This window comes from Ruditapes philippinarum, unplaced genomic scaffold, assembly GCF_026571515.1.
Source record: "Ruditapes philippinarum isolate M1 unplaced genomic scaffold, ASM2657151v2 ctg401_1_1_1_1, whole genome shotgun sequence".
Taxonomy (NCBI): Eukaryota; Metazoa; Mollusca; class Bivalvia; order Venerida; family Veneridae; genus Ruditapes; species Ruditapes philippinarum.
This window is the reverse complement of record NW_026858681.1, coordinates 33,734-49,991: the sequence shown is the minus strand read 5'-3', so window position 1 is coordinate 49,991 and position 16,258 is coordinate 33,734. Positions and strand designations below refer to the sequence as shown.

Sequence of the window (16,258 nt, the reverse complement as noted above, 5' to 3'; positions counted from 1 at the left end):
ATTTTGAATCGTTACATTCAGGTCGTTGCAAATGATCAGAAATCATTTCTGTCAAAAAACAGATGTCTGGACTATTGGGAATTTAGTCTTGTATTATATAAAATACATCAGACAGAAAAGACTTGTAATATTGTTGTTATGCAAAAAATATCATTCACTGAGATAGCTTTAATAAGTCTAATTCTAACGTTTAAAAGCACAAATATTTTACAGTCTGTTTACATCATTTTTGTGTTTACATCATTTTTAAAAAAAACCGCGATTTATTTTGAATTCATTAATTTGACAACAGATAGGTTTTTTATGTAAAATTTTGATTCTTTTTTTAGCTCACATAATGTTGTATTTTGTAAAGACTAATTTCTATGACGCATTTCATTATAAAATGAACTGCTTTGGCAGTCGAAGCAGTCTAAAAAAGTGTTCATTTTGAGTTGTCGGGTAGGAAACACGTAAATAAGAACATTCTAAACAGACATGTCTGACGAATTTGCGGCACTAATGTATATTTAACCCTCAAGCTGTAAATTTGCTCTCATCCAGTTTTGAAACGGATTTTCTTATGAAACCAAAGCACATCAGTAAAGACATGATTTTCAAAATGTCTTTGTATGGAATAAAATAAGCCTTTAGCTAACATTTAGAATAATCATAATGTATTTCTCCCGGGATATATTTTCTCTAAAATATTTTAGAAAGGTTATGTTTTTTAAGGATTTTAAGAGACCAGTTTCGTTAATCTTAAAATTAGATATTTTAACAAAATTTATGTAACATATCCAGTAGAAACACGAAACTCGCGTTTAATCCATATGTACTTGAGTTTATAGCACGATTTACAATTTCACCCCCGTGTATCCCGAAAGGCTTAACTGCAGTACGGAATATTCTCAGTGGCTACGTCATAGTTGAAATCGAAAGAACATTAAATAATTATCTTTTTAAGAAATCTTAATATCTTTCTTTGATGAATGGGTACTAACGATCTACTGTTGAAAGTGTTTCGATTTTAAGACATATATATCACATTATTTTAGAAGAATCTACTGAAAAACAGCCATTTCTATTCGAGTGTTCATTTAGCTCGCATTTAATGATAGAATATTTTTTAAATTGCAAGATTTTCCAGTTGATATGTGTATTTCAAGTTTTATAACGTGTAGAGCTAAGCAAATGAATATTAAAGGCTCATTTAGCCCCAACATTTTATCTATCTTTTTTTCAAAAGTTTAAAAACAGCTACACATTGTCCATATACCTGATCTATCGTTTGTGTCTTGTGCTTTTTATTAAAGATAGTCATAGCAATTCATTTTTGTTAAGAAGTCAAAATACCATTTGTTTACATTTCGCAACCTTTAAGAAAAAAATGTTTACATTCGGCGATATATTTTTTAAGGTAATACGCATCTAATATACTCTGGATTCAATGTTACAATATATGTTTGTTCTTTCTTAAAAGGGTAAAATGTTTTCGCTTTTTACGCTTCATGTGCCTTAAAATGTAGATAAATAAGCTCCATTTATCTTCATTCCAGCAGCATAGCCACTTGTTTTTCTAATACATGATGTAATGCTTTCCCTACGTACCAAGCCAAACAAATAATACTAATACTACTAATAATAATACTAATAATACTAATACGAGTAATAATACTTAATAATAATAATAAAAAAATTAATAATAATAATAATAATAATAATAATAATAAATAATAATAATAATAATAATAATAATAAATAATAATAATATTAATACAAATATTTTTCTTTTTTACTTCCAGAGTAAGATGAGCGGAAGCACTGTTATTGAAGATCCTGGAATACCACTGGTAGGGAAAGCTAATGGTAAATTTCGGAGGTACGTTGGAAGCGAGGAAGAAAATGCAAACGGAACACCACCGGCTGAACCTCCTAGCGATTCCTCCGCGTTTGGTATAACAAGTCGCTATGACAACATCGGGTATAAATTAGGGAGAAGAAAACAACTAATCAATCGGAGGCGAATGATTGTAAACGTCGAGTTTACCATGGCTTTCTTTGGAATTGCTCTTATGCTTGTAGAAACAGAATGCTTCATACGCGGGGTCTTCACAAAAACGGACGCTGGGTCGGTTATACTTAAATCTTTAATATCTTTGTCAACCGTAGTACTTCTCCTAGCCATTTTATTGTATCACGCGACAGGTGTTATGATTCAAATGGCTGACAACAGTTGGGAGGACTGGAGGTTAGCTATGCATTTTCCAGTGTCATATTTGAAAATTGTGCTGGAGTTATTATTATGCAGTATTCATCCAATTCCAGGCGATATAAGAGTTCCCGCATACGGAGTGGATGGTAGGTACCGAATGGTTTCCTTGGACGCCATCTTTTCTATACTAATGCTCGCACGACTATACTTAATCGGAAAATTTACCGTCGTCCACCACCGTTTATTAACTGACACATCGACACAAAGTCTTGGTGCTTTAAATAAAGTGAAGATTAATACAGTTTTTGTTTTCAAGGCACTTATGTCTACAATGCCGGGAACTATGCTCATTTCGCTTATGCTCGCAATTCTAGTAATAGGCAGTTGGGCGTTGAGAACCTGTGAAATATATTACCATCCGGGCTCCCCTGAGAGCAGCTATTTAAACTCTATGTGGCTTATAGCTATAACATTCCTCACTATTGGATACGGAGATTTCACACCAAGCACGTACTGTGGGCGTTTTGTCTCAGTTCTAACCGGCCTTATGGGCGTGGGTACAACGGCACTCCTTGTTGCAGTTCTAGCTTCCAAACTAGAACAAACAAGACCCGAAAAATACGTTCATAACTTCGTGTCGCGCGTTCAGTTGGACAAGGTTAGGAAAAACGCTGCTTCTGACGTCATCAAATATGCGTTAAGTCTTTGGCGAATGAAACGGCAAGGTATATCTGACGGACGCCGCAGAACGCGTGTTTACGGAAAGTTGTTACAAAGCATCTATACAATGAGAGAAGCGAAAAATGAGAAAATATCCATTGGTGAAAGCTCAGTTGGAATAGTAGAAGTTTCAAAATCTGTTAATGATGTCTTTGAAATCGTGGAGCAATTACAAGAAGAACAGACAAATCTTCAAACGCGAGTTATAGATATTGAACAGAAGCTATCAAATATTGATAAGAAACTAGACGTTTTGATTTCGGGAAATCGATAGAAAACTATAAAACAGTATTAGATATACAAACGTAGTGTTTAATTACGGCGTAGACAACTAAAACATTGCCAAAATAAACACTGCGCCAAATTTACCCTATATATCAGCCAAAGGAAACGTGATATACCTGTACGTAGTATTGTGGTCTTGGATTTAGAAATTAGCTAATTTGGTTCTGGGATTGTCATTCCGTGTTTTGAGGATACGTTTTCGCGTATAATATGTTTTGAAACACGTGGTATTTTAGAATGTCATTTAAGTTGATTGACACTAGATATAGATATAGCATCATGGTAACAGTGGTGTAAAACATTTAAATAATTCAATATAGTTCCCTATCATTACTAAATGCTGTTGTTGTTAATATTTATATGTTTCTGTTTAAAAGTCAATGACTTCCGGTTTTAGGATTTATAACATGTTTACATTGCGGTATTTTACTTAAACTAAATTTTCTTAACCTTTTAAGACGATTTTTTCGTTGGTTTTGGAAAACCCTTACAGGACGCAGTACTTAACTTTTTACATACATTTATTACCATGAATTATTGAGAAATTTGTTTTTAATGTTGTTATTTTTGGACGTATTTATAACGTTTTGTTGTACAGTTAGATATTTATACAGAGTTTTTATTTTGTTGTTTGTTAATTAAAGGAAAAGCACTGCACCGTGTAAGTAAATGCTTTTTGTTGAATATATGTGTACATGTCGAGATAATGTAGAATAAAACTAGTTCTGAGATGGCCTACGATTGGTTTGGATTTTTTTATTTATTTGATTAACAGTATATAGTTCCTCGATCTCGATTCAGTCAACTAACATATTTTATTATCTCCCTTTACATATTTCTATATCTACGGCACAGCGCTGTTTGTAATTGACAGAAAATCTGTGTTGTGTGATTCGGAATGAGGTAATGTCATAAGGCGAGTTTAAATGAATAAAAGGTGGGAGAGGGGGTGGGGGTAAGAGTCCCTTAATACAGTACATGCACTTCTATTTTGGTTTGCGTGGATTTTACTAGGACGAGTCACTAGGACGTGTCACAAGGACGGACCACACGTGCCTCGTAAGATTATAGTCTAGTTATATCCACTATATTAAAGTATTTAACAAACAATACCATACACGAGCAGGGACGCACGCACACGCATACACACAATAATAAACTAAAACACAAATAAATCACCAGTACTGTAACCTATTTATACGATACTGTCTGAGAACATAACCATTCTCACACGATACGGTTCATCAGGAACAAACATACATTGTGAATAGGTGTATATAATAACATCTTATTATGCATTCTTAATCAAATCATGTACAAAAGGCAACAACACTAATTCAATATAGACCAAGACAAAAAGTCACATATCGATACAAAACATTACGTACCAAGACAAATACATACCAAGACAAACATTTACATACCAATACAAAACATCATTTACATACCAAATAATACATTACATTCCAAGACAAAGCATTACATATCATTATAAAACATTTCATATCAATGTTAAACATTTCATACTAAGACAGAACATTGCATTAACACGATAGACGTGTCATTCCCAAAGGCATTTCACTCACACCTGAACGTTTCACTATCAAAACGGTTCACACCTGGACGTTTCACTCATATGAACGTTTCACTCCAAAATATTAATCTTTGATTTTTTCAATCAATAATTGGCTTCAACTTTATTCGTTATTTTATTTTAGTATTGCAATGTGTTTAAGAATATATTATGTTGTTAATAAACGTCGCATTAAAAAAAAATAATTCATTTCTCTCAGTTGGTGCACAAAAGATTTTCTTTTCATTCATCATAACAATAATTCAATGACTAGAAAGAAATACGTGTAAACTTATTACAATAAACATATTGCCTGGGATAAAAGACACATTCTTCAATATACTTAGAAATGGAAGGCATACATAGAAATGGTATGTATATAAATAAAAGTCAATATTTTCTTATTACTCCTTTTCCTTTTATCAAATGTATTTATTGATGGTCATTTATTCAATAGAAAATTCATTAAAGTGAATTTTGATTGATTTAAAAGAACTAATGTTTCTGCAGTGAAACATATTTAAGAAGTTCAGAGTAAAACGGCTAGGCCGTGAACCGCCATAGTTTAAACTCTTATAGAAAAGAAATGTCTGCCAACATTTACATACATTACATATCGGTGTCCATATGGTTCATTCTAACATATGTACACATATATGTTATAAAAAAGGTATTATTTTTTATTACACGCACTATCAACATCGAGGTATTCGAATGTAAATTTGTTCGTTGTTTGGTTTTACGGCGCAGCACCACAATTTAGGTCATATGGCGCCAAAACAGGAAAGAATGTCTTGGCTAGCCTCGGGTGTAACTAACTTAAAGCAACAACAAAAAACTACCTGACCTGCTAGAGCTAAGATATACTTAGATTCCAGTAATTCGAACCCAATAAGTCGCCTCTAACAACCAAGTAGAGACAAACGGTGGTTGCAATTCTGATGCCTCAACTCTTAAAGGCAACCCTTCAGCCATAAGGGAATGTATATGTACTTGCAACTTAACCGCATAATGAAGAACAACAACAGCAGCAAAAATCAACTCCAAAATACGTATGTTATAGTAAAATCTCCATTCTCATAAGAAGTCCCTAAAGCATTGAGAATCTGCTGTACAAAATTATCTGTAATTAGGCAGTTCAGATCCAGGGATATTAAACAGTTCGCACAGGGTCATAAAGAACAATAAAGGAAATAAAGCCCGGCGTTGGATTTGTCAGATTTCCGTACAAATTGTCGTCTGCAACAATAAAAGTAATATACTAGGCTTTCGTATCGCCGAATATTTGATTTTGACATTTAATCAGTGAAGAGAATAATTACCCACTCATTTGAGGTAACAGCTGGTGGACCAAATGATTCATTCCCCGAAGTTAAGTCCAAAACAAACAGATCGATTCCTTGACTTATTAAGCTTTATATTTCCAGGAAATATTGACAAGTATGATAAAAGTTTGCTAAAAAGTAAGTTAAAACGCAAGAAGACAGTATTGTCAAACATATTGTTCCGTTGAGTATGAACATATCTTTTTACTTCTATTTTTTAAAAGTTGAATGTTTTCTTACCAGCCAAAATAAAATAATCAAAATGTTTCTTGAAAAAACTAAGTCTTCTTTAATTTGATAAGCATTATAAATTATAAATAAGTTATACCTAAAATAAAAAAAGAAACAAGTCTAAACAAATGGAATATGGAAAATAAACGAATAAATGATATGCAAAAAGAAAACAGCATAAAACAATATAGGAACAATAAAGTCCGGCGTTGAATTTGTCATATTTGTCGGTGAAAATTAGTTCAATGACAAGGTGAAGTTCATAATTTCGTATGAGCACAACGCTGAAAAAATAAATAAGTATATAAATATGGCATATACAAAACTTCGACGGATCGATTTTAAGTCTATTGAATTTATATAAAAAAAGTTTTGAAAAAAGTTTTTGATACATATGAATAACAATTTATTAGCATAAAACCTTATACCTCTATTACAGTAAATAAAATTGTCAATTTTATGCGAAAATGGAACATTAGCTATAATGAATATAGTGACACTTAAATTTCTTTATATGTAATGCGATCGTCCTGGTGAGAGCCTTTTCTTTTGTCCGAAGCATAAAGAGGTTTGAATATCATTTGATCCATGAGACGTTGAATCGCGAAGAAGATTTTCAGGTCAAAGGTCAATGTCACACTTAAAGGCCCAAGGAAAAAGCCTGTCCGACATGCATTGAGAAATGTTATCAATTTGGCAGACTTGTTTACATTTGTTTGGCGGTTTGTGCATAATTCCGGTCCCAAATAGTATATGGATAATTTGATAGTATTAAATATATAAAAATGTTTACAGTATACAACGTGCAATATAGGAAGCCCCTAATGACCGAGTCGCATTTGTAAAAGAGTATATATCCATTGAGGGGAAATCTTTCTTCAATATGCATCTGCAAAAGTTCGTCATGTCATTCCATTGACTTCTTAAACATTTTATCAAACACCTTGGGCAAATTTTACAAATATTTTGATCATCTCTCTTGCATTTGTTGTGAATTCACGAAGATGATGAAAATTATTTGAGAAATGGGTCGATCGTTAGCTAATAGATTAAACTATACGAAATTTCCAAACGCTAAAACTTTATCATGGTTAGAAATAACACTATCAATATCAATATTACTGTCTTATTTTGCAAAGATATTTTAATGAAATTTACAATGAGTCATATTCAAACTGAATTTTATTGGTGAATTACATTTAAGATATATCGATGTCCATTTTATATCCAGCTGTTGATCAGCATCATGTATTATATTCGGTAAATCATCATAAAAATTTACATTTCTGTGGACAAAATAGTTTTCATGATCAAAAATTAAAAGTTTTAAAAATATACATACACATGTATATATAACCAAGTATTGTTTTTTTTCTTTTTTAAAAAGGACATACTAAAAGCTAATGTGATTATGTCACTATCGATGATGAAACATCTCAATCTAAATTTATCTTCGGCCTTCTCTGTCTCTCATCCACACCCCACCCATCCGTATTTCAGCGGAATTCTGCTGTCCTACTGATTCTGGCAAGAACATTAGGATTTCTATTAATAAAATAAAACAATTGATACAAAAAGTATTACATAAGCTAAATAAAAAAAACTTTTTAGCATTGTAGAAAACAAAGCAATAATTCATTTTTATCTTTTTTTCATACTTGAATATTCTACTTGATTATTCTAAGCACTTGATGATATAATTATATTACTCCATGACCATTGCCAAGTGGTAGAAAAATGTGCATATTATCTGTTTAAGCCATCGCAGTTTAGAATTTAAAATCATTACACTTGAACGAACCTTAATTTACATGCGGAAAGACACTATTGGGGTCTCTCAGACAAAGATGATATAAAACGAGTGAAAAAACTGTTGGACTAGGAGCTGCGTAATGGCTAAAATAAATCGTTATACACATCAAAGCGTTTGGATTGCTGTTTGACATGTGAATTTGTCTTGATTCGGAAATATGTTCACTGTTTTACCATTTTATCGACAAAATTATTTCATTGCACACTTTGAAATGGGAGTATTAGTCTTTCCGTAAGGAAAAAGTGGCATTTTATGTGATAAAATGTAGGATTGCTGGTTCTTATTTCAATTGAATTTCGATAATTGTTAATTTTTTATTAATTTTGTTCATGACATCCTGGCTTAACAAATACGAGCGTAGTTAGACTTACATGCCGTATAAATGCAGGATCCACAAAAAAGTTTTTAAGGGTATTCTCTGTGACAAATATCGAAAACAAAGACAAAATCAATCGTTCGAAATGCATTTAATTAATTGATCGATGAATATATGGCATCAAATATGCACTTCATAATGTTTATACAAACGCGTCATCAGATTTTGAGAGTGTCAGAATATAATAATATAATTTTTAAAAAGATAGCATAAAAGAACTATACAACTCAAAATTTGATACGGATCACCTTTTTGACATTGCATATTTCATTCCTATTATCATCATATTAAAATCATATTTCCGCTAACGATACACCTGTACGGAGACCTCATAAGCGCGTACTTAAGTTATCGATTTGTAATGTACACCTTGCACGATAAGCACGTGGACAAGTATACCCATGGAAATACCATGTGCTTTCACTTAAAATGTACAACCAGCAAGACTTTTTTCGTTTAATTGTACAACTGTGTTCGAAATTAACAAACAATGGCAAATCGACAGGTTAGACGTCGTCTTAGTGAAGATGAGATTAACGGGGATATTGGAATATTGGAGGCTGGCCGTTCACACAGGCACGTTGCCCATGTCCTTGGGGTATCCCAAACCGTTGTCTCCAGGATGTTGGAACCGATTCCAAATTACTGGAAATGTCTTGCAGGGCCACGCAGGACGTTCAACGACTCAAGCCCAGGACTGATTTATCGTCTATCAGACAAGGCGCCAACGGTTCTCGAACGCTACGACATTAAGTAACGACTTCTAGAATGCAACTGGCGTGCGTATAAACACACAAACTGTTAGAAACAGGTTGCATGATGCTGGGTTAAGGTCAATGATGCCTGCAATTTGCATTCCTTTGACATAACGCCATATTCAAGAGCGTTTGCAATGGGCGCAGACTCATGTCATATGGACAGTTAATGATTGGACCCCTGTCCTCTTCTTTTATGAGTCAAGGCTCACGGACAGACGGGCTAGGGCTTGGAGAAGTCAAACTGGACGCTTAGTTCAAGCAAGCGTTGCAGAACACGACCGTTTTGGTAGAGGTTCAGTCATGGTTTTTGGTGGGAATATGCGCTCAGGGGAAAACGAACTTACACATCATTGAAAACCGTACACTGACGGCAGTAGTGTACGTCAATGAAATCTAAGACGTCCATATACACACGGACGCTGGCGCAATCGGCCCTGAATTCATTCTTATGGATGACAACGCTCGTGCACACAGAGCCCACATCACAAACCGATATCTTGACGAGGCATTTATAGTTCGCATGGATTGGCCAGCGAGGTCCCCAGATTTAATTCCGATTGAGCATGCATGGGATGTGCTGCAGAAAGCCATTTCTTCACGCCATGTCCAACCAACAACAGTTCAGGAGCCAATCATAGAGGAATGGGCCCAGATTCCTCATTACAAGGTCCGCAGGCTCATAAGCAGCATACGGCGGCGATGCCAGGCCTTTATTAATGCTCGCGGACATCATACTCGGTATTAAACACCGTACACCAACCATTTCCTGATTTGCAAGATATTTTTTACTCCTCTATGTGATCTTCAAAATGTTGATTTTCGTCCAGCACACTCTTTCAGCAACAGGCTCACGTCTAGGAACACTTCCGTTGTCATTTTGTTCATAAAATCAAATCCTAACTAATTATATTTAATTCCTTTTAATCAATTTTAAGATTTATTACAAAAACACAAAAGTAACGCATTGCAGAAAAAGTGATCCTTTGCAAATTTGAGTAGTATAACTTGTATATATTAAAGAACGCAAATACAGAAAAATATTTCAACGACATCAAACTGATACAAGTAAGTGTTTGTAGAGGGTAAAAGATAAATTTTACATTCAAGCAAGTGGGCACATTTTGTCACACTTAAATTTTTAATGATTTTGCGAAAAGGTAAACAAATAAAAGAAGAACAAACAGTTACAAGGAAAAATACAGATTTTAGTCGGTTCATCGATGAATTTGCCCGCTTGCTTACTCATACTTTTAAAGAAGATAATTTTGTTTGATTTACATCAAGATGAAAACTAATATTTGATCGATAACGAACAAACAATCAATAAGTACTCTTTTCAATAACATTTCATGGAAAGCAAAATGTTAACTAGAGTTATCGCCGATTGTGAAACATATTTTTAAAATTAAGACGTAAAGTATTGGCAAATGATACTTTTCGATCGGCTACTACCGAATCATGGATATAATGAAGTTTTTAAAATGATATACATGTATACTAAATTCAAGTACAAAAGAACAACAACACCAACACAACAACAACAAAAGCTGACAACATGGCTGGAATCAAAATTTGAAGGTTTGTTGTCAAAAATACATAATCCAACCTGCAAAACGTCGGTAAAACAAACACTCTGTGTCGAAATTATGTATATTCCCTTTAGTATATACCTTCAACAGAAGACAGACATATTTAGGAACATCTGCAGTTATACCAGATTGCAAGAGACATTCTGAATTAACAAGGACAGTAATGAGCATCAGATAAAGACATTGAATTTACCAGGAAGATTTTATGTAATATGTTGCAATATGAAGAGAGAGTTCAAATTCATTGTGCTTTACACTTAACATAACATTTTATGTCTCGACGAACAGATGGAATTCATCACTTGTTACTTTTGGAGAGATCTGTCACATTTTGTTATACAATCAGATATTTATAAAGAAATTACCTTTTGATATTTGTTAATGTTGGCATGGGGCTCTGTACCTTGTTCATGAATCCTTGTGTTGAAGTCTAAATATTGTTGAAATAGTTTACATTTAGTTTGAATTTATCTTTTTGTAAGTCCATAGAAGATTTTATAAGTTCTTTTTTAAGAATTTAAAAGCATGCATTCGAGATTCAATCAACTACTAGTAACAATCATAGGAATCTCGGTAAACTTTCAAACGGCCTCATATTAACAGCACCTTTTGCATTGCTTTCTGTATCCAATCGTCTTTGAGCATTTTCATATATACCACAACGAGCCAAATAAACACACCAATGAAATGTCCATACCATACTTTGTCTGCACGAGACTATATCACCTGACATCAAATAAACGCTGCGTTATTGTGCACAAATGCACAAAGGCAAGCATAATCATATACATACATTCAAAACATTATAACAGCAAATAAAGCTTACACCGTTAAAGGCACATTATGCCTCAGAAACGACTGATTTTTCAGCGGAAGATCAAAGATTATTCAGGACATTTACCATTGAGTAATATTTTTGAAACTATATGTTTTTTAAGTTATATTAAAATGATTTTGAGAAAAGCAAATAAAAGTATAATGGGCCTTTAGTGATAAAACACTTAATTAAATAAAACCATAACATACCAAGATTAAACCTAACATATCGGTGTCACTAATGAATGATACTTACGAGTATATACGTAAAAAATGGTCACATTTTAACATATATAACCAACTTAATCTAAACATATAACATCGTTTAATCATAAAAACAACAATATAAAGTACAACAGCAGCCGTAAACTGCTCATTTCTATGTTAAATGTTTACCTCCAATAGAATGTTCATTCACATAAGATGTCCCTGAAGCATAGAGAATCTGCTTCTTACAATTAGCCGTAATCAGGCATTACAAAGCAGAGATATAAACAGTTCGCACTTGGGCATAGGAACAATAAAGGAAATAAAGTATGGATTTGTCAGATTTCCGTTCAAATTGTCGTCTGCAGTAATAAAAGTAATATACTAGGCTTTTGTATCGCCGAATATTTGATTTTGACATTTAATCAGTGAAGAGAATAATTACGCACTCATTTGAGGTAACAGATGGTGAACCAATTAATTCATTCTACATTCCTCAACGGTATGTTCTTAATGTGTAACCTTCTTTAAATAAAGATATTATTATTATTATTATCATTATTATAAGCCCAAAACAAACAGATCAATTCCTTGAACTATTAAACCTTATACTCCAAGGAAATGTAATAACATTTTTCTAAAAAAATCAGCCAAAAAGATTATCAATAGGCATATTGATTCTTTTAACATAAAATATTTTGCAAAAGTTAAATTAAGTGTGCTATTTAATTGAAAGTATTTCTTTATAATTATTGAAACATATAATTATCATTCCCTTTCAAACGATAATTGTTAAGTTACAAGATAATGGCTTTAATGGTTACCTAACTTTCAAATATTGTAAAAATAGTAGAAATATCTTTATTCATTTTCAACTCAAATTTTACATATTTAGTTGAGTGTATTTTTGTAACTGTTAATAAAAATTAGAACGATAAAATGTTACACAAAATCTTTAGTTCTTTCCATCACGAGTTATAATATCCATGAACGAATTAATTAAATTAAACATCAAATGGCCAGAAAAAGTAAGCATTAACCATAGCATAATTTGGTCATACTTTTTATAAGAAGCCCACACTTTCATACAGGAGCAATAGTCGTGTGAGCATTAAAGCACATAGCACACGTTTTTACGAATACATTTTGTATATACCGCAGGAAAAAATGGTTTATCAATTAAAAGCAATAGTTCATTTATTTTTCTCTCGAATGTTGGATTCCCTTAAACGCAGATATTGTCTTCACGATCCTGTCAGGAATATATGGCATAGTATGATTGTACGGACTGCTGTACTAGGAGCGGCTAAAAGGTTGATATCATGTTACCATCTCTATGAAATAGATATTTATACTCATCAAAGCATTGGAAGAACTGTATTACATAAGATGATGTTTAGATCCGGAAATATGTCACTTTTTTACCATGTCCTCGACAAATCCATTTCAGTGCACACTTTAAGAAACACGTATTGATCTTAATTAATACAAGTGTATATTGTGAGAAATGTCTCGATCCATGGATATGGAATGTGGGATTGCCCAGTTCATTTTTCAAGTTCTACATATAACGCTTTTTTCTGTAATATTTAGACCAAATTTCAAATTGTTAAATTTGATTATTCTTGTTTGATATCAAAATCAGGCAAAGCATGCTGTAACAGATAAGTTTCTATTCAGAATCCTGAAAAAAAATCTTTGAATATATATATCTCTCTATGAAAATAATTGAATGAAAACATTACAAATAAACGTTTGTTTCGATGACATTAAAATAATACATGAAATTTTATTTAGTAAAACGCATGCAATTCATAAAAGCCAACTGTTGCAACTCTATTCAAAGACTTAAAGAGAAAGGAAAAAAAACAGAATTTTAGTCATGAATAAGTTAATTGTCATACAAGTTAATTATCTATTTAGTGCAATACAAACATTTAAGTGAGTAAACACGTCTGTCTCATTTTGCAATGAAAGGATAAAAAGTGATTATAAAAAAATAATATGAAGGCTCTCAAGAAAGGTTCGTTTAACCACTGTTGAACACATTGCAATTACAAAACAAAAATAGTCAAGCACATATAAAATATAGTCTCATTTAATCGATTGCCGTTGTTATTTTAACGTATCTGTTTCTTAATGCAGTATTAACCAGAGTTAACCACGATATTCAAGCACGTGCCACCTGCTTTTAGAGAAATTTACATTCAGGTAATTTGGTTTGATTTATCCAGATGAGAATTAATATTCTACAAACTTAATCCATTATTTCCTTCTTCCATTTGATAAAATAAATCATGTTTATATTTTCATGTTATATAATTCTACTCATGAATTGCAATTACCAATCATGCATGATATAGCAGTATAAAACAAAATATTTCTAAGCGATTACATATTCCAACATCTTGACAATTCAACATCATCGATCTCATCGATTATAAGGAACCACTTCGATTAACAGTGACAGTGATATTCATTAAATAAAGACACTACATTCAGCAGAGAGAAAATCCTAATACTCCTAGAGGACTCTGGTGAACAAAGATATCGACTTTAAAGGGATATTCAGGCAAAATAATGACAAAATATTAAAATGATCTTATGTACTTAAATCACGCTAAAATGACATTTCTTAAAGTTCCAGGATGAATATCTGTTTAAGTTCTATATATTTTGGGTTAGAAGCATAAATATATATATTTATGTTGAACAAAATTTAGACGCCAATAGAATCACCAAATAGTTTTAAAACAAGTCATGTGACTTGAACAAACCTTTGAAGTTACAAAAACAGATATTGGGGATATTGTATGATTGAAACAAGTCTAAGTCATTAATTTGACATGTTCGAGTTCACTGAAATCCTAGCGCTCTTACCTGACACACGGGGTCAAGTTAGGAAACCCCCATTTTATTCTTTACATGGAGAAAAGTTTTGTTCCTTTGACTATCTAAATAAATGTATTTATTTTGAGGGCATTTACAGAATAATGAATAAAAATATCAAAATTAAGAAATGAAAATTTTGCCTGTGTCTCCCTTTAACATGTCGATAAAATAAATCGTTATGCACATCGATGTTTCACAAAGGATGTTGTCTTGATCTGAAAATATTTTGATAATTTTACCATGTTCTCGACGAATTTATTCCAGTGAATCCTTTAAAGTACTAGTATTGATATATGTAATGAAAAATGGTGAGAAACGTCTAGGTCAATGAAATTGGGGATTGTTTGTTTGTATTTAAAGTTCGGAATACTTTATATTATGTCATAACATTTTAGCTAGTATCAAATTGTTAAATTTTAACTTGTCTTTTGTATCAGATCAGGCAAAATATGCTAAAACATGTAAGTAAAGAATCCTAGAAACACTTTTGTCTCTTTTCGGATTAGTGAATAAAACGCAAGACACAAACTTTCCTACGTGTACATTAACAGAAAAAGAATATGCAATTCACAATGCTAATGGTACGAGTGCTAATGGTACGAAACAGTGTAACAAAAAAAGAACTAAAGCTTTAAATATGTAATATTAAACAGAATATTTTACACAGTTAACGTACAAAAAAAATTGTGTATTATGGGCATGTAGTTTTATAAATCATATGCGAGGAAATGAGCTTTGTTGGAAAATATACGTATACTTTATTGACACTATTTGTTATTTTCAACACGATAAGCAGGTGTTGCATGCTTTGGGTTAAAGCAGTAAGCATTTAAAGCTATAACTGGCCTTTATATACATTAATAATGAAAGAGACAATGCACAAACACCTTTCCGCGTGTGACTGAGGCGTTACCTTAAATGGTTGAGGCATAAGAATTGCAGACACCGTTTAATCCTGCTTGAACGAAAGAGGCGACTGAATTAGTTCGAATAAATGAAGTGTAGCATCTCTTAGTTCCAGCAGGTGTTGTGACTTTAGCCCCTGGTGCTGTATTGAAGTTTACAACACCCGAGGTAAGTATATACTGTGTTGGTATGCTGTAAAACTAAACAAACAAGCACACACTAAATAGTCAAAATAATGTAGCAAAAAGCACTGCAAGTGTAGTAACTATAGAAGCGCAGTAAGTTCAAAGGCGCCGCAAATCCTAAAAGTCTAAGAAAATCCCCTGTCAAAACAAGTCCCTTCTCATGTTTGTCAAATTGATGGATTCGTTCGGGATCAATTACAAAATGGCTATCATAGAAAAAATATCATGAGCTACGAGGAGTTGATAGCTTTACGGAAGATACTAGGTCCCAAAGAGGGACTGTCTAGCAGATTTTGCAAAAGAAAAAGAAGAAGAGTTCTATGAAGGAAACAGTGGAGAGATGAAGAGATAGTTAGAGATGGAACATGAGCACCATATAAAAGAAAAC

General features: G+C 32.6%; 1 protein-coding gene across 4 annotated transcripts in view; it reads left to right on the top strand.

Moving 5' to 3' along the window:
- LOC132753936 (small conductance calcium-activated potassium channel protein 2-like) overlaps nt 1–3,937 on the top strand; it is a 114,408-nt gene extending 110,471 nt beyond the window's left edge. For all 4 annotated transcript variants that reach the window (XM_060744498.1, XM_060744502.1, XM_060744503.1 and 1 more), the window contains exon 2: nt 1,785–3,937. In XM_060744498.1, the coding sequence (XP_060600481.1) occupies nt 1,785–3,188 (1,404 nt within the window). In that variant the 3' untranslated portion in view covers nt 3,189–3,937. The remainder of the gene's footprint in view (nt 1–1,784) is intronic.
- Nucleotides 3,938–16,258: the final 12,321 nt, after the last annotated feature.